Raw genomic sequence first — 21,171 nt, 5'->3', positions numbered from 1 at the left:
GTGACCCTGGGCAAGTCACTTAACCCCAATTGCAGAAGAAGAAGAGAAGAAGAAGAAGAAGAAGAAGAAGAAGAAGAAGAAGAAGAAGAAGAAGAAGGAGAAGAAGAAGAAGAGAAGGAGAAGAAGGAGAAGAAGAAGAAGAAGAAGAAGAAGGAGAAGAAGAAGAAGAAGAAGAAGAAGAAGAAGAAGAAGAAGAAGAAGAAGAAGAAGAAGATGATGATGATGATGATGATGATGATGATGATGATGGTGGTGGCTCTTTACCTGCCAAAAGCCCTCTTTCACTTGGTGCCCTTGGCCCACAGTGACCCTTCCCTGAGGGTCCAGAATTCCCAGAGAGGAAGGGGAGGGTCCAGTGGTAATGCCTGTCTGGAGAGGTGCCAATATGCCCAGGCACAACTGCCTCAGGTTCTATGCAAGCCTATGCCTGATGCCTGGACCCATGTCTCTTCACTGTCTCTGGTAATCATCACCATTATCATCCCTCATGTGTATCCCTCACTTTGTAATTTAATTCAATTCAACCAACATTTATTAAGCACCATGTAAGGCAATTTCATACCCATTATCTCCTTTCAAGGAATCATAGAAAGTCCAAGCTGGAGAAGACCTTAGGAATCTAATCTGCCTCCCTAATTTGGGAGTGGGAAGAGGCTGGGCCCCAGAGAGGTTAGGCGCCTTGCTCCAGATCACACTGCTAATTAGAAGGCAGGGCCAGTAAAATGTAAGCTGCTGAAAGAAAGGAAAAGTTTTGTTTTTGTCCCTGTCTCCCCAGCACAGGGACTTGAGCAGATGCTTAATCAGTGCAAATTGAATTGAATTGAGCTAAGCAAGGCCTGGAACACTGGGTCTTCTTCTTCTTCTTTCTTCTTCTTCTCTTCTTCTTCTTCTTCTTCTTCTTCTTCTTCTTCTTCTTCTTCTTCTTTTTAGGCAGTTGGGGTTAAGTGACTTGCCCAGGGTCACACAGCTAGTAAGTGTGTCAAGTGTTTGGTCTGAGGCGGCATTTGAACTCAGGTCCTCCAGACTTCAGGGCCAGTGCTCAGTTTACTTCGCCACCTAACTGCACCACCTAGCTGCCCCTCAACCCTGGGGTCTTCTTGATCCTTCATCTTGAGCTTTGGGTAGTGGAAATGTAGGCAGGGCAGGTAGCATCTCAATTTCACAGGAGAGGAAACTGAGGCTGAGAGAGGCTCATTCCCTTAGCAAATGGATATGGTGTTCCCCTTAGGCACAAGCTCTTCTGCTTCAGGCTGTGAGGGAGATAAAAATGAATATAAATGGAAGCCTTGCCCTCAGGGATACTTCTTTGCTAGACCACAAACCGAAAGAGCTGAATGTAATCCGGGGCAGTATGATATGGTAGGAGGAAGACCAGCTTTGGAGTCAGAGGATCTGGGTTTAACAGCCTAGTCCTGCTGCTTGCTAGTTGAGCTTTGCTTTTCTGGGCCTCAGTTTCCTCTTTGTAAAATGAGGCATTGGGCTAGATGATCTCTGAGCCCTTTCTGGCTCTTAATGTTGTAATTAGGGAAGAGTGACTGCCCAGAGGGCGGGTGGGGAAGGGAGCAGCTGGCTGCTGAATGCAACATTTCCTTGGTGACCCACATGTCCCCAGCCATCTTTCTAGGACGAGATAATCTCTCTGGAGAAGATGAAAAGAATTCTACTTACGTCTTTGAATAATATTTGTTTTGAGAGAAGAAAAACAAACCATATGGTGTGGAAGGAGGGTTTGGGGGCTGCATTAAACGGGGATTTGTTTTCCATTTAGATATCCAGGCAGGAGGTGATCTGACTGGGGGTGGGGTGGGGATTATTTGTGTTGGGGTTGAATGTGGAAAGGGACTGATGGTACCTGCCTCATGCTGTGCAAGCTTCAGGCCTCCTTTGTTCCCATGTTTGCTCAGAAGCAGGAGAGGGCCTGCGGAGGATGTGAGCGGGGTAGACTTAGCCACAACCTAGATCCCCAGGGGTTGTAGGGGTGGCGGTGGGGAACAGATAATTGGCTTCTAGGTAATGATAAAGGGGAGCTGGCCCTGAAGGAGACCACTATTGGATGATGAAGCACCTGCTTGGAGGAAGAGGAGGGAGATCCTCCCACATGAGCAGAGCAAGAAGACTTGGGCCCCAGAAGCTGCGTCTAGTCCTAGGGAGGCCCTTTGTATTGCTCTTGGCTGTATCAGCCAGAATCCTGGCTGGCCACTGTTTCCTGACAGGTGGCTATTTCCTGGACTATTCCGTGATAGGCTAGGAACTGAGTGGGGATTATTTCCTGACAGGCAGCTGTTTTCTCCCTGTTGATTATTCTGGACAGGCAGCTGTTTCCCGGACTCTTCCCCAGCCAGCCATCATTTCTGGACAGGGAACTGAACATCCCCTGACAGGAGTGACTGTTTCCCTAACTGGTCACTGTTCTTAGAGAACTGTTCCCCGACTGGGGTAACTATTCCCTTACCAGTGACTGTCTCCTAACAGATGGCAGGTCTCTTATTGATTCCTTTCTCTCTGCAGCCTTGTTCACAGAGACTCCCCATGACATGACTGCCCGGAGTGGTGAGGATGTGGAGATGGCTTGCTCCTTCCGGGGCAGTGGCTCCCCTTCTTACTCCCTGGAGATCCAGTGGTGGTACGTCCGAAATCACAAGGACTGGACAGACAAACAGACATGGGCATCTAACCAGGTAACCTCTTACAACGCCCAACAGCATACTTGTTCTCATCCTTCCCTGGGGACTGCCTGGTCCTTCCTGTTGGCCTGGGGTCCTTGTTGCTTAGACATCAGCTTCTACTACTCAGTTGGGTCATAGGATCATAGGGTGTGGAGCTGAAAAGGATCCTAGAGCTAACCTAATCCCAGAGTGGCAAACAAGGTATATAAGGATCCCTGTGGTCTGCATTCCTGCCATTTTGGAAATGTGTGTTACCCTTGAAGCAAGTAGGTGGTGCAGTAGATAGAGCACTGGACTTAGAGGCAACAAGGCCCAAGTCAGAATCCTGTCTGAGTTCCTTCCTAGCTATTTGACCCTAGGTAAATTATTCAACCTTTCTAAGCCTCAGTTTCCTCATCTGTAAAATGAAGGGGTTGGACTCAATGGCCTTTAAGGTCCCTTAGAGCTCTTAAATTTAGTATCCCATGACCCACCTATTAACATTACCTATGTTTTATTATATATTTTTATTTACTTTGTCAAATATTTGCCAATTACATTTTAATCTGGTTCCCCACTAGGGAGTGTTGGCACCTGCAAAATGGTCCCACCTCTGATCTAATTCAACCCTCTTAGTTTACAATTAAGGAATCTGAGGTTAAAGAAGGGTGAAGGGACTTGTCTGAGGTAACACAGGCGGAAAGTAGCAGATTTGAGCCCAGGTTTTTTGTTTCCAAATCCATTGCCTTTCTACCTTTCTCTTTTGTGGAGGTCTGACTTCCAAAGGGGCTGAACTGGGAAGTATGTGAAGGGTTCTCTCTGACCACCTTCCTAGGGGTCAGTCCCTCTGCTCTGTGATCCCAATAATCTTCTCCTTTAGAATCAGGGGGGATTTGGGCTGAAGCATCACCAGCCTAATGGTTCAGAGGTCAACTCATTAGGCATTTACTGAGCAGCTTTGGGGGAAATAAGGGAAAGAGAAGACATAGTCCCTTCTCTCAAGGAACTCAATGTATTTTGGGAGTGACAAGGTGTGAGACAGGATAGTAGAGGATCAAGTGCTCAATATGCTTTGAGCAGCTACTCAGATGACTGAAAGTACGCTGGTCCTCAGGAAGCAGGGGGATCATTGTGACTTGTGATATCCGGACAGAAGCCCTCCCGAAGGGGAGGAGCAAGGCAATGGAAAAGCAGCATTCTCTTCCCTTGGGAACTGCTAGACCATGAACATATAATGGTCAGCTTATCTGTGAGGTTCCAGGAGGAGGCAGGATGAACTGGACCCTGATGGTTGGAGGTGGATAATGAAGTAATGAGGGGAGGCATTCTAGGCCAGGAGAGGAATGTGGACAGAGCTATGGAGGGAGGAGAAAGCCAGGGGTATTCAGAGAGCAGTGACTACTTGTCTGGAACAGAACAGTTATGAAAAACTTTGATAAATTCATTCAATAAATACTAAGTGCCTACTGTCTATACTTTGCTAAGTTCTGAACAAGGTAGGGACTGGGTTCTATGATTTTATGATACAGAGAAACCCCAGATGAGGAAACACTCCTATCCCAGGCAAGCCTGCCTTTTCTCTTCAACTGATAAATTTGCGAAAGGCTCTGGAAGTCAAACCAGTTGCCCAGAGTTATATCACCAATATGTGTCAGGGGCAAGACCTGAACCCAGGGCTGCCCAGCTCGGGGGCCAACTTGCTTTTCAGTCTCATAGGAAAAAAAACCCTATAAACACAGATAACTAATTTACAATAACATGTGGATAAGGGCAGTAGGGAGTTACAAAACAAAAGGCTATATGAAGACCAAGGGAGAAGGAAATGAAGAAGGCTTTATCAACAGGCAATCACAACCTCATGAAACTTAGGTGAAAACTAGGTTTATTACAAGAGAAATGAACATGCATTTGGAACCCAAAGAGTTGACAATCCATACAGAAGTTTGCATATTTATGACAGTACAACGAAGGGAGGAGGAGAAAACACAAATCTCCACCTAATTGGCATAGGAGGGGAAAAGGTCCAGTAAAGGTGGGAAAAGGACAGAAGCCCTTCCAAAGGGGAGGAGCAAGGAGATGCAGAAGCAGCATTCTTTTCCCTTGGGAACTGCTAGACTGTGCAGATAGGATGGTCAGCTTATCTGCGAGGTTCCAGCTGCACAAGCAGTTTCTCAGCCTAGTGCAGACTGACTGGCGCCTGTCTTGACTCCCAAGGACACACAGGGAGTCCAGCTTGGGGTGCAAACAACACATTATGTCAGCTGGGTGGGGGGCTTCATCCTTGACACACTCAGGGCCTCCTGCATACTCTATTTCTGGAAAATATGGCAACTTAAAAGGGCAAGTCCAGGGGACCCCTTAACATTACTTAACAGTTTCCTGGCAGAGATGGTCTTTAAACTAGACTTTCAAGAATAGGTGGGAATGCAGAAGTGAAGCGGGAACAGTGCAAGGAAAGACACAAAACTGGAAAGACCACAAGGCATATTCAGGGGACAGAGCTTCATCCAGAATGGCTGAATAATAATAGCAGCTAACATTTATATAGCCCTTTAAGGTTTGTGAAGCACTTTATATTTATTATTTCATTTGATCCCCACAAAAACCCTCTGAGGTAGGTGCTATTATTATCCCCGTTTTATATAGGAGGAAACAGACTGAGAGAAAAGGGACTTGCCTCAGTAGTAAGTATAGAAGCAGGATTCCAACAGCAGGTCTTCCAGCTGGGTGTGATGGCCCATGCCCGGGACTCCTGCCACTCTGGAGGCTGAGGCTGGTGAGTTCAGGAGTTCTAAACTGCAGTGGGCTAAGCCAATCAGGTGTCTGCTCTGTTAAGCACTGATATGGTGACACCCCCTGCGTTCCAGGAGAGGTGGGATGGGAGGGGCGTTACTAGGTAGCCTAAGGATGGGGGAACTCACTGAGGCTGGAAACAGCAGTGAAAGTTCCTGTGATGATCAGAGTAGGATTGGGCCTGGATCAGTCTGTAAGAAACCAAACCAAACCAAAACCTTAAACAAAGCATTTGGTCTTCCTGACTTCAAATCGTGTGTTCTACCCACCATACCACCTAGCTGCCTATTAGGGAGGAAATGGGCATTTGTGAAGTCCCTACTATGTACCAGGTACTGTGCTGTTTTACAAATATTATCTCATTTGATCCTCATAACAACCCTGGGAGGTGGGTGTTTTTATTATCCCCATTTTACATCTGAGGAAACTGAGGCAAACAGGAGTTAAGTGAATTACCCAAGGTCACACAGCCAGTGCCTGAGGATGGATTTGAACTCAAGTCTTACCAACTCCAGGCCCAGTGCTCTAGCTACTTTGCCACCTAGCTGTCTCCAGTTACCTACCCTATGGTTATCAATAGGGTAGAGAGTGTGGAAGGGAGTCCTGAAAGAGGTGGGAAAGGAAGATTAGTGATCCCATCCTCACGGGTGGACCCTCCATTGATTCAGATGGAAAGCCCTCCGTGTTTTCTCATCCTTCTTGCCAGTAAAATCCATAATAAAAAATCCATCCAGTACACTTGTGTCCTTCCCTAGGCTCTTATACTAGCTCCGGGCTATGAGGATAGTACTTGAATTGTCAATGGAACAGACGCTTAGTAGACATTGACTTTGTGTTCCATGATGGCGATGTGGCCAAAGAGAGGAAACAGACCCTATGCTCAGGGAGCTTACAATCTGATGGGTGGGGGGAGGAGGAGGACAAGAGCATAAATGCTGTGAAATGGGAGTGGAAGAAGTGAAGAAGTCTAGGCCTGGTGCCCAGAGCTGCCATCTGTTGTCTTTCCTCTGAGTTAAAGGATCATAGGAGATAGAACCGGAGATCATTTAGTACAGGAGATGGCAAACAGTGGCCTGTGGCCATATCCAGCCCTCCACCACATTTTGTAAAAGCCATTCTTGGCTCTCGGGCCGTATACAAACAACTAGTGGAAATGACCTCCTTAAGATCAATCATGTAGGGAGTAGATGGTAGAGGTTCCGTTTACATGTATCCTGGATAATGCTGCAAGGAAAATGTTTTGTTGGGTATAAAATGTGACTTATCATTGACAGTTTGCTGGGGAACTATGGTGGGAGAAGCGGGTTCATAGATGAGAGCCGATAAACCAGGGGTGGGGAACCTTCAGCCTTGAGGCCACGTGTGGCTCTCTAGGTCCTCAAGTGGGGCCCTTTGGCTGAATCCAAACTTCACAGAACAAATCCTCTTAATAAAAAGATTTGTTCTGTAAAACTTGGACTCAAAGGGCCCCACTCAAGGACCTAGAAGGCCACATGTGGCCTCGAGGCTGCAGGTTCCTCACCCTGGGGATAGATAGTTGGGAGCCATGTCTTTGTGTTTAGGAAAATGCATTTCCATCCTTTGGGAACTGCAGGTATGTTCAGAGAATTCAGTTACTTTTCCCACCTCTGGGACTCCCCAAACCACGACCCCAAACTGGGGCTTGGGAACGAGGCAGGAAATCTTGGTCACTCGTGCCTAGACTGGAAGCCTGACTCTGAGATTCCACTGGCCTTGAGGGTTAGGCAATAAGAGAAGGAAAGAAACCAGTCAGCCCAACTTTGCCTAGACAATACCCTCTTTCGGCTCTGGGCCCCAGAGGTCAGGTCTTTTAGTTCATTCTCGGGGACAAGAGGTAGCTGAGAATAACATAGCTGGTCGTGGCATCAAGGTGGCTCGGTGGATAGAGTGTAAGACTTGGAGTCAGGAAGACCTGAGTTCAAATCCTGCCTCAGACATTTAACTAGCTGTGTGACCCTGGACAAGTCACTTAACCTCTCTATGCCTCAGTTTCCTTACCAAATTGCACAGGGTTAGAGTGTGGATCAAATGAGTCAACATACATAAAGCGCTTTGCAAGCCTAGGGAAGGGTGAGAAATGATATTCCACATTTCTTTAATATTCTGGAAGTTTTCCTGGCAACAACCCTGTGAGGTAGGAAGTACCAGTGTTATAACCTTCATTTATAGATGAGGAAACTCATGAGGCTCAGAGATATTAGCTGACTTACCTATGATCATGAAGTTAGTAAGAATCAGAGCCAGGACTCAAACTAGGGGAGGCCTCTTCTAAATTTTTTGCATTACATGATTGCTCTCCCGATGGCCAAGAGTGGAGCAATTTCCTCCCCACGTTAACTCTTTCAATTTTCAGTCTTGTAATTATTTCCCATCTGTGCCGTATATAGCTTTCTTTGTTTATATTTGTCTGCATATTGTCTCCCCCGTTAGATTGTAAGCTCCTTGGGGGCAGGGACTGTCTTTTGCCAATTTGTGTGTCCCCAAAGCTTAGCACAGTGCTGACACATAGGAGGTGCATAACAAACATTTATTGAATTGAATCAAACTCTTCCAAAGCCAATCAACTCCATTGATTGAGGAAAGAGGGGGAGGGAAAGAGGATGGCAAGCCATCTGTGAGATAGAAAGAGCTAGGTTGGTATGTTGGTCTCAGGATTCAGATCCAGGGGTTACCTGCATGGAACAGTGGAAAGAGTACTGGATTTGGACTCGGAGGACCTGAGTTCAAAACCTTTGTGACCTTGAGCAAATTGTGTAACCTTCTTCATTCGAGTAAATGATCACTTGGGTCCCTTCTAGCTCTAAATCTGCAAGCCGATGAGAAGTCACTGTGGTCTGTGTCTGCAGTTTTTCTATTCTTCCTGCCCACCTCTCCCCTATGGGACGTTGATTTGGGAATGTTTTCAACTAGGTCTCTTTCTTTACTCCCCTTATCCCCAACACTGACATCTTCTCACGGGGAATTTTGATAACATCAGCAACAGGATTTGTGGCCCTATCCAGATGTTCCTCTAAGTAATCCAGAGCTTATCTTCCCTGTTATCCCCTCCTCCATCTTCTTCCTTCCCTCTTTCCCCTGACCCTGTCCCTCTTTGCTCTCAGCCTCCCTCCCCCTGTGTTGGATACAGAGCTGAGGTTTCTCTCTTCTTTTCTGTTTCTGCTCACGTAGCAATAAGGCCTCTGCAACAGTAAGCAGGAAGCTTTGGTATCTTCATGCAGGTTTATTTTTGTGATGATAGTTGACCATACAGGGAGAGAGATGGTTGTGCGTGGGCTGGGCCTTATGCTAGTGGGAAGAATGATGTTAACCTCCCACCGTGAAACTCTGGAGTGAGAAAACTGGAAGGATTCCCCAAGGTAGCCCTGACTCTCTACATTTCTGAGTAGCATGGTGTTGTGGAAGGAGACTTGAGGTTCCAATTCAAATCCCAGCTCTGCTATCTCTGTGACCTTGGACAAGTCACTTCCCTTCTCTGGGGTCTCGGTTTCATCCTCTGTAAAATAAGGGGGTTGGATTAGACAATCTCCAGGGCCCCTTCCAGCTCCAAATCCCATAATCCTATAATAATAATAATAATTAGTAATAGTAATCCCTTATGTTTGTACAGCACTTTCAGCTTCTCAAAGTGCTTTCCCATGAATTATCTCTATTGATCCTTGCAATGGCTCCATAAGCCAGGCAGTACAGATGCTACCTCTCCTCCCCTACTCTCCCACCCTTCCTCACTCCAGTTTTGCAGGCAGAAAGAATGAGGCTCAGATGATTTGTCTAAAGGGATTCCTCAAATTCCTAGTCCAATAGACCTTAGAGGAATTACAAAAATAACTAAGATATGGTCCTTGCTTTTTAGGAGGTTTTAGTCTCATGATGAAAGAGAGGTAAGGTTGTGGGCCAGTTTCTTAAGCTCATACAGCATAGATTTAGTGCTAGAGAGAATCTCAGAGATCATCCAAGCCCAGGCCCCTCATTTTATACAGATGAGGAAACTAAGGCAAAAAAGTGATTTGCCTCTCTTCCCACAAGTAGTTAAGTAGCAAAGCCAGGATTCAAACCCAGGTCTTCTGACCTCTAATCCAGAGATTCTGCTCCTACACTGCCTTCCCTCTCTCTGAGCCTGTTTCCTCATCTGTAAAATCCAGGTAATGATATTTACACTGCTTACCTCCCAGGATGGTTGTGCTATAGAAATGTGTGCCATTAAGCTGATAATGGAATACAAATTAGAATATAAATTCATAAGAGGAACCTAAATGGCTATGGATCAGAGGCAGAAGGGATTGCGTCCAGCTGGGGAAATCAGGGGAAGCTTCATGGAGGGGGTGGCGTTCAAGCTAGACATCTCCAAAGGCCCATTTCCAGCTAGTGTTGTTGTGTCCTGCAGCTTGCTGGGCTGAGCCAGTACCCATGGCTGAGGGAGAGTCAGAGTGAGTTTCCCACCCCTGCCCCCTCCCCAATCTAACCAGCTCATTCACAGATCTGAGACACACTGCCCACCCAGCCCAACCTTTGTGTTCAGATATAGGCACATTCCTACTCAGATATGTGCACAGACACACACAAATATACACACAGACAGAAATATATACTTATGTTCAAAAGAGCCATAATCACATTGAGATGGGGCAGGAAGCAGGGCACAGTGGAAGGAATGCTGACCATGGATTCAAATCCTGCCTCTGACACTGATTAGCTGTGTGAACTTAGGGAAGTTCCTGAGCCTTCTTGAGCCTCAGTTTCCATCTGTAAAGCGAGAGAGTTGGCCTATGAGGCAGTTTTAGGTCCAGGAGTCTATCCTCCATATATAGGTATGATTATACTCAGCTGGGTATAGAACACACACACACACACACACACACACACACACACCACACACACACACACACACACACACACAGAGATATATTTATGCTTGAAAGAGCCATGATCTCATCTGGGTGGGAAAGTAATGTAGTTTGGTGGAAAGGACATTAGCTCTGGAAAGGACATGGCTTCAAATCCCTGCTCTGATGCTGATTAGCCATGTTCCCTTGGGCAAGCCATTTGAATTCCCTTGACCTCAGTTTACCAATTTGTAATATGAGGGGGTTGGGCTGGATGGACTTTGAGGACTCTTTTATCTCTAGATCTACGATCCTGTCATCCTTCATTGACAGGGCACCACCACTCGCACCTTAATGTTGATGGTTTCATAAATTACTATGGCCCAAAATATTCATCTTTGGGGTCTAGCCCTCTGGTGGTAACCTCTCCACACTCAGAAGAACTAGTTCTGTGATGTCTCTCTTTCTCTCTCTCTCTCTCTCTCTCTCTCTCTCTCTCTCTCTCTCTCTCTCTCTCACACACACACACACACACACACACACACACACAGACACACACACACACACACACACACATACATTCTGTCATCAGTGCCATACTCAGCCTTTCCAGCTGGGTGGAACCTGCCAGCTGCTAGCAGAGCTTCCAAGAACCCAGGGTCACCTCCATGCCACAGTGAAGCACCCACTGGCACGGTTCTGACATGGAAGATAAATCTATATGCTTACAGAAGGATGTGCAGGTACACACACATGCAACAAAGACAGCAGCATCCATGCCTACAGCATTTAGAATTTTCAGACTGCTGTCTTTGCCACCACCAAGGTAGGCACTAAAAGGATGATTTCCCCTGTTTTGTAGATGAAGAATCAGAGACCCAGAGAGTGTTGATTGATTGACTTGGCCTACCACCATCATTTAGTCGAGGGGTTCCTCACCTTTTTTTGGTGCCCTGGACTCCTTTGGAGGTCTGGTGAAGCCCATGGATCCCATCTTACATTAAGTATTTAAATGTATAAAATAAAATACATAGAAGTAAAAAGAAGACCAGTTATGTTAAATATAGTTATCAAATTATTCTTAAAAAATCCTAAAAAAAGAAAGTTTGTGGACTCCAGGTTATGAATCCTTCCTCTAGTTGGACTCCTTCATTTGACAGAGGAAGAATGGAGACCCAGAGAATTGGGCCCAAAGTGGCACCATGTGAGCGTCAGAGCTGGCGTTCAAAACTCTGTCCAGTGCCCTTTCTCATATGCCGTCCTGCATTTGATTCACATGTGTATGAACGCAAATATGCACATTTACAGATATTTGTATGGGTATACACTGACATAAACAGATATATTTATGTGCATATACATACATGTATTTTAAATTTTATTTATTTTAAAATTGGTAGGGACCTTAGATATCACTCACCTCTCTCCTCTCTTCTCCCTACCGCCCTTTTTATAGATAAGGAAGCTAAAGTCTATCCAGGTAAAATTACTTGCCCAAGGTTACAGAGGTACACACACACACACACACACACACACACACACACAGAGCTGATTCCCCCTTAAATCTCACTTGACCCTTTCCCCTGCATCTCTCTAATACATTCATCATGCACTATTTATTATGTAGTCTATTGCTCTAGAATACATTGTCTCGCCCCCCCCCCTTCTAGACTGAGCTTCACAAGGGCAGGCACCATGTCTTATCACAGCTTTCTCTCTCAGCCCCCACCCCAGCCCTAGAGGCAGACAGTAGGCTCCTAATAAATGTTTGCTGGGTGAGTGGATGATTGAATGAATAAATGAATATTTTTCTGTGAAGCTCTGTGCAAATTGAAATATGTGAGTTAATGTGACAGGTGTCGCTCTCCCCTCCCTATCCCCCTCTCCTACCTTCCAGCCAAACTAATGTTTTCTCTCTCTCTTTCCTCAGCTGAAGGCATCTCAGCAGGAGGAAGCTGGAAAGGAGGCCACAAAAATAAGCGTGAGTTCTGATCCTGCTTTGCACACGGGCTTTTGCCTTGGACACAGCTGTAAACTTTGCTTTCCTTGACTCAGCAGGGAGCTTGGGGGAGGAGCAGCAGAAGAAGAAAAAATTGAACCATTGTCATTTTTAAAGGCCAGAGATTTTTCAACCCTGTTGAATGACAACAACAAATGATAGGGAGAAGGAGGAGGAGCTGGGGAGAAAATCCATTCTCCATGGAAGGGCCAAGGTTGTGTGAGGCCTGATGTTTTTCACTGGGCTTCCCAGTGGCATTTTTTATTTGGGGGAATGAGGAATCTAATGGAGCAGAATCTCTGGTATTTTTTTTTTCTATGACAATTGTGCACAAAGCTTCTTGCGCTGAACAGGTGATCTGGTGGGTAGTCTTTTTTTTTTTTTTGCCAGGAAAGAATAAGGAGACAGCATTACAGAATCCTAGACTGTCAGAGCTAGGAAGGGCTTTAGAACATGGAATGTCAGAGCTGGAAAGGATCATAGAATATAAAATGTCAGAGCTGGGAGTGATCATCAAATCTAGTATGCCAGGCCTGGGAGGGCCCTTAGAACATATAATGTTAGAGCTGTAAGGGATGTTTGAATACAGAATGCCATGGTTGGAAGGGTCCTTAGAACATGGAATATCCGAGCTAGAAGGGATCATAGAATATAGAATGCTAGGTCCAGGAGGGCCCTTAGAACATGGAATGTCTGAGCCAGAAGGGATCATAGATTCTAGATCTTCAGGACTTAGGAGGGTAGCACACAGAAAGTCAGAGTTAAAAGGGACCTTAGAAGCTGTAATATAATCTAATGCCTTTATTTTATATATGAGAAAGCTGAGGCCCAGAGAGGGGGAAGTAACTTGTCAGAGGTTACACAGGGAGTTAGTATTAGGTCTTCAGACTCCCAGGGTAAGTTTGATGCCATGAACACAGTGGCATTCATTCAACAAATATTTGTTATCTGCTGTGTGTCTACTATCCCTGTGCTTGGAACTTGGGGAAGTTTGGACCACAGTCTCGTCCTTCTAGTTTACATTGGTTCCCAAACTTATTTGGCCTACTACCCCCTTTCAAAAAAATTACTTAGCGCCCCCCTGGAAATCTTACAAACTAGGAAAGAAGTCTCAGATTACGTGTACAATTGCACCCAAACCTACCACTGCTTCCCCCCTCATCGTGCCAGCGCCCCCCAGGGAGTCATCCCCATTTTACAGATGAGGAAACTGAGACTCCAAGAGGGAAAGAGCCTTACCCAGCATCACACAGGTAGGAAGGGTTGGGGCTGGGCCTTTTGGTTCCAGCAGCAATGTTCTTCTTGTCCCTCTGTGGGATTTGCAACGCAGAAATCCAAAGCGTCTCTTCTGCCTAGTCATTGGCCTTTCTTTGTCTTCAAAATGCTGGAACCATCCGGAGTGTCATTTGACCTTCTCTGAAGTAACGTTTGCAAACCAGAAATGTTTTCAGCTCAGTGAGCGCCTTCCTTTCCCCCTCCCCAAGGAGTGCCTTTTAGGTCTTGAATGACCCATTTGCTGCCTGAGCACAGATCGCTTAAGCCCAAGCAGGTGGCTGCATTCTTTTTGTAAAAAACTGAGGCTCCCTCTTTTGATGCTGTTTGGGGTTTAAGGAAGAGGGAGTGCAGGCCAAGGAGAGACTAATCTAATTGACTTAGCGGATTAGAATTCCGAGGCTGCTTAGCCCCACGTGAGGGGAATGTGAAGGCGCTAATTAGTTAAATATAATAATCATGCTTAGCCCTGGTTGCTCCTGCCTGCCGCCTTTGCCCACCCCTCTATTTGTCCCCCTTCATCCAGGGCTCCCCCTGAGAGACTGACACTGCTTTAAGCTTTTCTTTTGCATCGTGCTGCAGGATTGGGGTCTCTGGGAAAGTACCCAGTGTTAAATAGATAAATGCACACATATTGGAGAGAAAGCAGGGCGGTGTCGGAGAAAGCCTTGAGTTGGGAGTGCTAGTTCCAGCTCTGCTATTAACTCTTGATCGATCCATTAATCAATCAACAAGCAATGCTTGTTAAGCACTGTGCCTAGCACTGTGTTAAGAAGTGGGGATTCAGAGTTGAAAGGGAAATGGTGCCTGCCCTCAAGGAACTTACATTCTCTTAGAGAAGCTAATTTGTTGTTGTTCATTTGTGTCAGACTGTTCATGACTCCAACTGGGATTTTCTTAGCAAAGATCCTGGGTTGGTTTGCCATTTCCTTCTCCAGCTCATCTTACAGGTGAGGAAACTGAGGCAAACAGGGTTAAGTGACTTGCCCAGGGTCACACAGCTAATGTCTGAGGCTAGATTTGAACTCAGGTCTTTCTGACTCTAGGCCTGGCACTCTATCCACTGTGTCACCTACTTGCACAAAGAGAAGCTAATAATAATGTGTTAATGGACCCTGGATCAAGTCTTATCTCCTTGCTTGCAAGCAATTCTCCCACCTCTACAATGAATGATTTTGATTAGATCATTAAGGTTCCTTCTATCTCTGATAGTCTATGTTCATTGATTTGATATACATAATATACTGATAGAGAACTGGCCTTAGAGTCGGGAAGACCTGGGTTCAGGTCTTACCTCTAACACATACTGGATATAGGAACCTTGGCAAAGTCCTTAATCTAGCAGTGCTCTGGCCCATTCTCTAAGATTGTAAACTGCAGGAGGCCACTAAATCAATGAAATCGTGGATTCAGTCCATATCCTTGTCCCTGTAATGTAAAGATACAGAGAGGCTGGCCTCAACTTAATAACAGGTTTTAAACAATACAGAGGTATCTAGGTGGTACAGTGGATAAGAGCACTGGTTCTAGAATCAGGGAGTCCTGAGTTCAAATTCAGCCTCAGACACTTAGTAGCTGTGTGACCCTGGACAAGTCATTTAACCTCAGTTTGTCTCAGTTTCCTCATCTGTAAAATGAGGATAACAATAGCACCTACCTCCCAGGATTGTTGTGAGGATTGAATGAGATATTATCTGTAAAGTACCTTACTAACCTTAAGGTGCTATATGAATACTGGCTATTGTTATTTTCCCCCTTAGAAATTCGTGTGTAAATGGGTTGTTTGGAACTCAGAACATTGAGAACAAATGGTGTCATAACTCATGGTGGCTGGGGGTCACTTCGGCAGCAGTGCAGCTGAAGTACTTTGTTCTTTCACCTACACCCAGCCCCCATGTGTAAGTAAGATTATTTCTGCAGGATCGTGCTTTCCAAGTTCTAACTGGAGAGACCAGGTACCACCTCCACCCTCCTTTGCCACCCGTTTGGGCCTGCAGCTCAGTCATGAATGAAGGGACTCAGTGTGGGACAGTAGAAGAGAACGCTAGATTTGGAGTCGGAGGACTCCGGCTCAAATTCACTGCTTGTGTGACATTGGGCAAATTGTTTAGCCCCTCCGGGTCTCCGTTTCCTCACCTGTAAAATGAATGGTTTGGACTAGATGACCCCTTTAAAATCCCTTCCAGGTCTAAGTCTATGATCCTGTAATTAAAATGTTCTTAAGTCTGAGACTGCTTACACATACAGAGATATAGATACACATGCACCAGATTGGTCCAGGTGTGGGCTGTCCCCAGTGCAGGCTGCATCCCTAAAGTGAAATCTTTGAAAGGAGAACACATAGGTATCCACTGAAAAACAACACTGATTGGAATCAGTTCAGTTCAATCCAACAAGGATTTATTGTGCACCTACTGTGTGCCAGGTTCAGTGCTAGGCACTGGATATTCAAAGGCAAACACTAACAGTGCTTGCCCTTGAGTAGCTGACATTGAAATTTTGTTTTCTACAAGCTGGCATTGGTGAAGAGTTTGTCCTGTTCTTGGACCAACCCACACATGGGCATGTATACACATGTATAGACACACTAAGCCCACCCCTAGTTCAGGTGGGCAGTTGAGCCAGTGAGGGGCAACATGAGCTGGAGAACAGAGAGGAGCAGGAATTGCTGTGGACATAGGGAACACTGTAACACTTAGGGAAGGAGGGAGGGGTGCGGGTGGGACTGCTTCACCTGTACCCAGGCCCAGCCTCCTCAGATGCTGACATTGCCAGCTCTGTGTAGACCCGTGCATATGTAGACGTGCGAATACATAGACACATATTTGTACGTGTACATAGGCATATATACGCGTGTCTATACTCCCACACAGCAGAATGCATCTGCATGTGTCTATATATAAACACAGAGACATGCATACAAATGTTCACCTACCAAAGCACAAAAGCAGTCGTTTTTGTACACAGTACACCTGTTCTGTCCATAACGTCTAAAACAGCAGATTCAGGGTCTCCATCACTTGGAGCCCTTGGAACATGGCTCTTCTTTCCCCAGGCACAGCGCCCCTGCTTCAGAGAACAATGGACCCCAGGAACTGTGGTGGGTGTAGGTGCCCGTTAGAGTGAAGGCCAGAATTTCTGCCCTTTGGAGTCAGAAGTCCCCAGGGTTAAGGGTGGGGAGGCTCCCGTGGGAGTTTGGGCTCAGGATGACAGGAAACAGGTTGGATGTACATGGCTGTGTACAGTAATGAATTTAGAGTCAGCAGACTTGGGGTTTGAATCTGGCTCTGCTGCTTTCTCCCTATGTAACCCTGGGTAAATAATTTTTCTTCTATGGGCCTCAGTTTCCTCATTTGTAAAATGAAGGGCTTTGATTGGGTGATTGGTATCTAAGGACATTTCCAGCTCTCAGTCCTATGCTACCTCTCATAAGAGAAGCATCAATTCTGAGCTGAGACCCCTCAGGACTGACCATTGGGCCTTGTAGAGAGAGAGGGGCTTCAGTCACCATTCATTGACTTAAATTGGAGCTGATGAGTTCATACAGTGCTGGAGGAATGGTTGGTAAAATCAGTAGACCAGCCTTTTGATTTCAGTTCCGGTTGAGACAGGAAATAAAAGCAGACAAGTCTTCGAGCCTCTGCCCTGTGTCCTGGCCGACTCAGCCATCTCTCTAGCCCAGGCCTCAGCAGGGGCTGGAGCAGCCCCACAGAGCTGTGACCACATGACTTCCATAAACTAGTCGCAGCAGTACATCTCCTGCCCACTTCCCCGGCGTCACCATCAATAATTAAGAGGCAGCTGCATTTGTCAAAGAAAACGCACGAAGGGGGCCTGTGACTCTGAGGCCCTGCCCACACAGCCTGGTTCTCTGCATCCTGGCTGATCTACCTGAGCCTGGCTGCCTACATCCATGCCACCATTGTGGGGAGGGGGTGGGTCCCATGGGGGGGGGTAAACAGGAAGATGATGGCGCTCATCATCACTAAATATCAAAGTATCTTAGAGATCATCAAACCCAATCCCATCATTTTATAGCTGGGGATGAGGCCCAGAGAGATTGTGACTTAGCCAAGGTTAATCAGTCAATGATATAACTTGGACTCAAACTCGGGTCTTCTAACTACAAATACAGTGCTTGTCATATGCACATACATACATTCATACCACATGCATACATGTATACATGTAATATATGTGTGTATATTTGCATACATACATAACATACTTTTTTGTCTGTCTGGGGTACAAAGATGCCCGAGAGAGAATACATAATTGGGAATATTATCCTTGCACATGTCCAGAACAATATTATAAATCACAAGATCATAGACCATTAGTGCTAGAAACAACCTTCGAAAGAATCTAGTCCATTTTACAGAGGAGGAGCCTCAGCTGTAGAGAGAAAAATGATTTCTGTAAATCATGAAGCTAGGAAATGGCAGCTGGGATCTGAGCCCAGGTCCCATCACTCCAAGTCCAGGATTCTTTCCATTATATTGTGTTTCCTTATGTGACTTGCCCAAGGTCGCACAGCTAATAAGTGTCTGGGGCTGGATTTGAACTCAGATCTTCTTGACTGCAGAGTTGGTACTCTATCCAGCATACCCTGGTAAAGCTTTCTAATTCTTAAAGACTTCCCTCACTGTTATCTCCCCAGATCTCACTCCCCTTCCTTGAAGGAGGTTGAGCAGAGATCCTTACCTTAAGTTTGCAGAAACTTAGGAAGCTGATGCAAGCTGGCCCTATTGAAGCCTTCCTCTGATGCCTTGCCATGACCAGAAGGTAGCCCTGGCCTCTTTAAGGTTCTGATGGCACAGGGAAACTTCTGGCAGGTCCTCTTAAGCTGGACAGACTGCGACCTTGGTTCCCTTTTGGAATTGTTTCCCTAGAGCCCAGCACAGTGCCTGCCACAGAGTAGACACCTGATAAACACCTGCTGGTTGATCGGGTACAGTCCTGAGGATGGGCTATCTGTTACCTGAGTACAAGCCCATCACCTGAAGGTCGGTTCCTATGAAATAGATTTTTTTTCACTCCAGAAACTCTTCAAACCGTCTGCTAGGAGTGCAGGAGGGCTGTCATCTATGTTGGCGGAGGAGGCACCCAAATGGTTGGTCATGGGAATATAAACTTAGAGCCAGAAGACACCTTAGAAGTTATCTAGTCCAACCCAAACATTTGACAGATGAGGAAACTGAGGCCTACGGCAGTGAAGTGGAAGCATGAAGTGCATTCTGGGCAGAGGGAACAGCATGAACAGAGGCATGGAGGTGGGAAAACAGTGGATATGTACAGGAAACAAGAGGTTAGGGAGTCTGTGGCAAGTTGGAGGAAATTATGGAGGGGTTTCAGTAATAGGCTAAGGAGTTTATACTTTGGCCTTTAGGCAATGGAGAGTCACTAAAGGGTTTTTTAAGTAAGAGAATGATGTGGTCCAAGTGGGCCATTGGGAAGATCTGCTCTTAATCACCTAATTAAAAAGCATGGTGAAAAGCAAACTAACACATACTTGCTGAGTATCTACCATGGGCCAGGGCAGTTTCAATGATGAGATTTAGTCTCAGGTCTGAAGTTCTGAGGAGAGGGGTGACAAAATGAAGGGGCTACAGGAATAGAGGCCTGGAAATATCCATACTTGGATTGCAAGGGAGAATCTAGCTCCTTTGACTAGGGGTTAGAAGACTTGCGTTCAGGGCTCAGTTCTACTAATTTGCTGTGCAACCTTGGGTACATGTCTTTGCTTCTTGGAGCTTCCGCTTCTCCATCTTTAATGCTGAGATAACAGTCTCTTCTTCCACAGTGTACCCTATTGCCAGCTGCCTCCGAAGTGATCTTATTGCACCCCTACAATCATGCCTCCCCTGTATTAGGCCAAACACAACAAAACCCAAGCCTTCAGCAGCACAGTATTTCCTACTGAATAAAACATAAACTCCTGCCTGACTTTCAAGATCTTCCCCAGCCTGGCTGTATTCTTCCTTTCTGACCTTCTCTCACAGCTATCCCCTTTAACTAGTCTGTGCTCCCATGTGACCTGGACTGCTCTCTAACCCACACTCCTAGCCTGGCCTCTTCCTATGCCCTTACTTACATTGGTCCCCAGTAGATTCTACCCCCTCATTTCTCCCCTTCCTTCAAGTTTAAATTCAGGAGTGAATGCTATGAATCCTTTTCTGATCCCTGACACCCCCCCCCCCCATATTCATACCTACCAGAGTGATTTTCTTTCCTTACATTTCTCACTACTTTTCCTGGATCTTTCCTTTGTGTTTTTCTCATTCTCAATTGTATCAGCTATTTGCATACTCTTCTCTTCCTGGCCCATTCAATTGCAGGTTTATTGAGAATAGGGCCTCTGGTGTATGTAACTCTATGTCCCCAATGCCTAGCACAGACTATTAGAATTACAGGAAAAGGCCTTAGGGATCAATAATTATTTGTGGTTCACTGAATCGAATATCAAGGACCAGTCAAGACACTGACTGACCTATCCAGGGCCTATCTACTGAGGCCCTGTGAGAGACTGCTGGCTACATTCCCCTCCACTGTACCTGTGACCCCTTCCTATGGAGAGTTCTTATTGAAGAAGTAACAACCGGAACACAGTACCCAATGGTGGGTCAGCATTAGTATGGACACATCCTAAAGGAAGGGGTTGGACTAAAACACTTCAAGGGGTCCCTTCTAGTCTTAGGAACATATGCTCCAAAGGATGAGACTGTGGGTCTCTTGCCCTGAGGCAGCCACCAAAATGTTTTACAGTTTCTCTGACAAGGTTTAGCAACACAGCCCTGGTTTCCCCAAAAATCAGAGGAAAGGGAATATGTGGCAAAGTCTCTCTTAGAAAGAAGAAGCCCCAGGCTTGGTCATGCCATAATGGGCTTTGTGTCTTTCAGCATAATTAGGTGCCTAATTGCACAGCTAAACCATGTCAATGCATCTGCACGAGGAAATCATTATGATTTACGGGCAAACCTTTGTTTATTAACATTCTCTTCTCCATTTGCCACCAGTTAGATTCCTGTTGGAAGGGCTCAATTTTGGGAAGCATTTTGGAATCAGAGGGTTTGTCAGCATGGTCTTAAGCAAGATTTGCTTTAAATTTCAGAAGCTTTAAAGTGAATTAAATAGGAAACAAAACCCCCAGATAGCTCCATTTGGGGACGCACCAATTCATTCTGCAAAGGCAGGAGTTCTAACAAAGATTTGGTTTCCTTGCTCACTCATTAACTGTGTGATTTTGGGCCCTCTCTGGGCTGGTTTGGTTTGCTCATTTGTAAAATGAAATAATTGAACTTGGATGGCTTTCAGACAAAAATATCCTATGATATTCTGTGAAGAAGCCTGAGCTCTGGGTTCAGATCCTTTCCTAATATTGAGTCATTGACTAGCTGTGTGACCGTGGGTGAGTCAGTGAGCTTCCACATGCACGTCCTCAATGTAGCACCGGGCTGTTGTGAGGAAACTGGTCCGTCAACCTTAAAGTGCTGTAGAAATAGGAGCCATTATTATTAGCCTCAGCACATCTACTTCCTCTCAGCTCTGTTACTTGTATACCGCCCCACCCCCCCTTCATCCCCCTGGAGGATAAGTACCATGTTCACTGTGCACACTGAAC

General features: G+C 45.8%; 1 protein-coding gene across 1 annotated transcript in view; it reads left to right on the top strand.

Annotated features, from left to right (window-relative positions):
• The window catches only part of VSTM2L (V-set and transmembrane domain containing 2 like), an 83,131-nt gene that overhangs the window by 50,246 nt on the left and 11,714 nt on the right, over positions 1-21,171 (top strand). The window contains 2 exon segments of the mRNA XM_020990758.2: positions 2,509-2,678; positions 12,210-12,260. Coding sequence (XP_020846417.1) covers positions 2,509-2,678; positions 12,210-12,260 — 221 coding nt within the window.

The sequence above is a fragment of the Phascolarctos cinereus genome, unplaced genomic scaffold, assembly GCF_003287225.1.
Source record: "Phascolarctos cinereus isolate Bilbo 61053 unplaced genomic scaffold, phaCin_HiC Scaffold_2;HRSCAF=192, whole genome shotgun sequence".
Taxonomy (NCBI): Eukaryota; Metazoa; Chordata; class Mammalia; order Diprotodontia; family Phascolarctidae; genus Phascolarctos; species Phascolarctos cinereus.
This window is presented reverse-complemented; position numbering and strand designations above follow the sequence as displayed.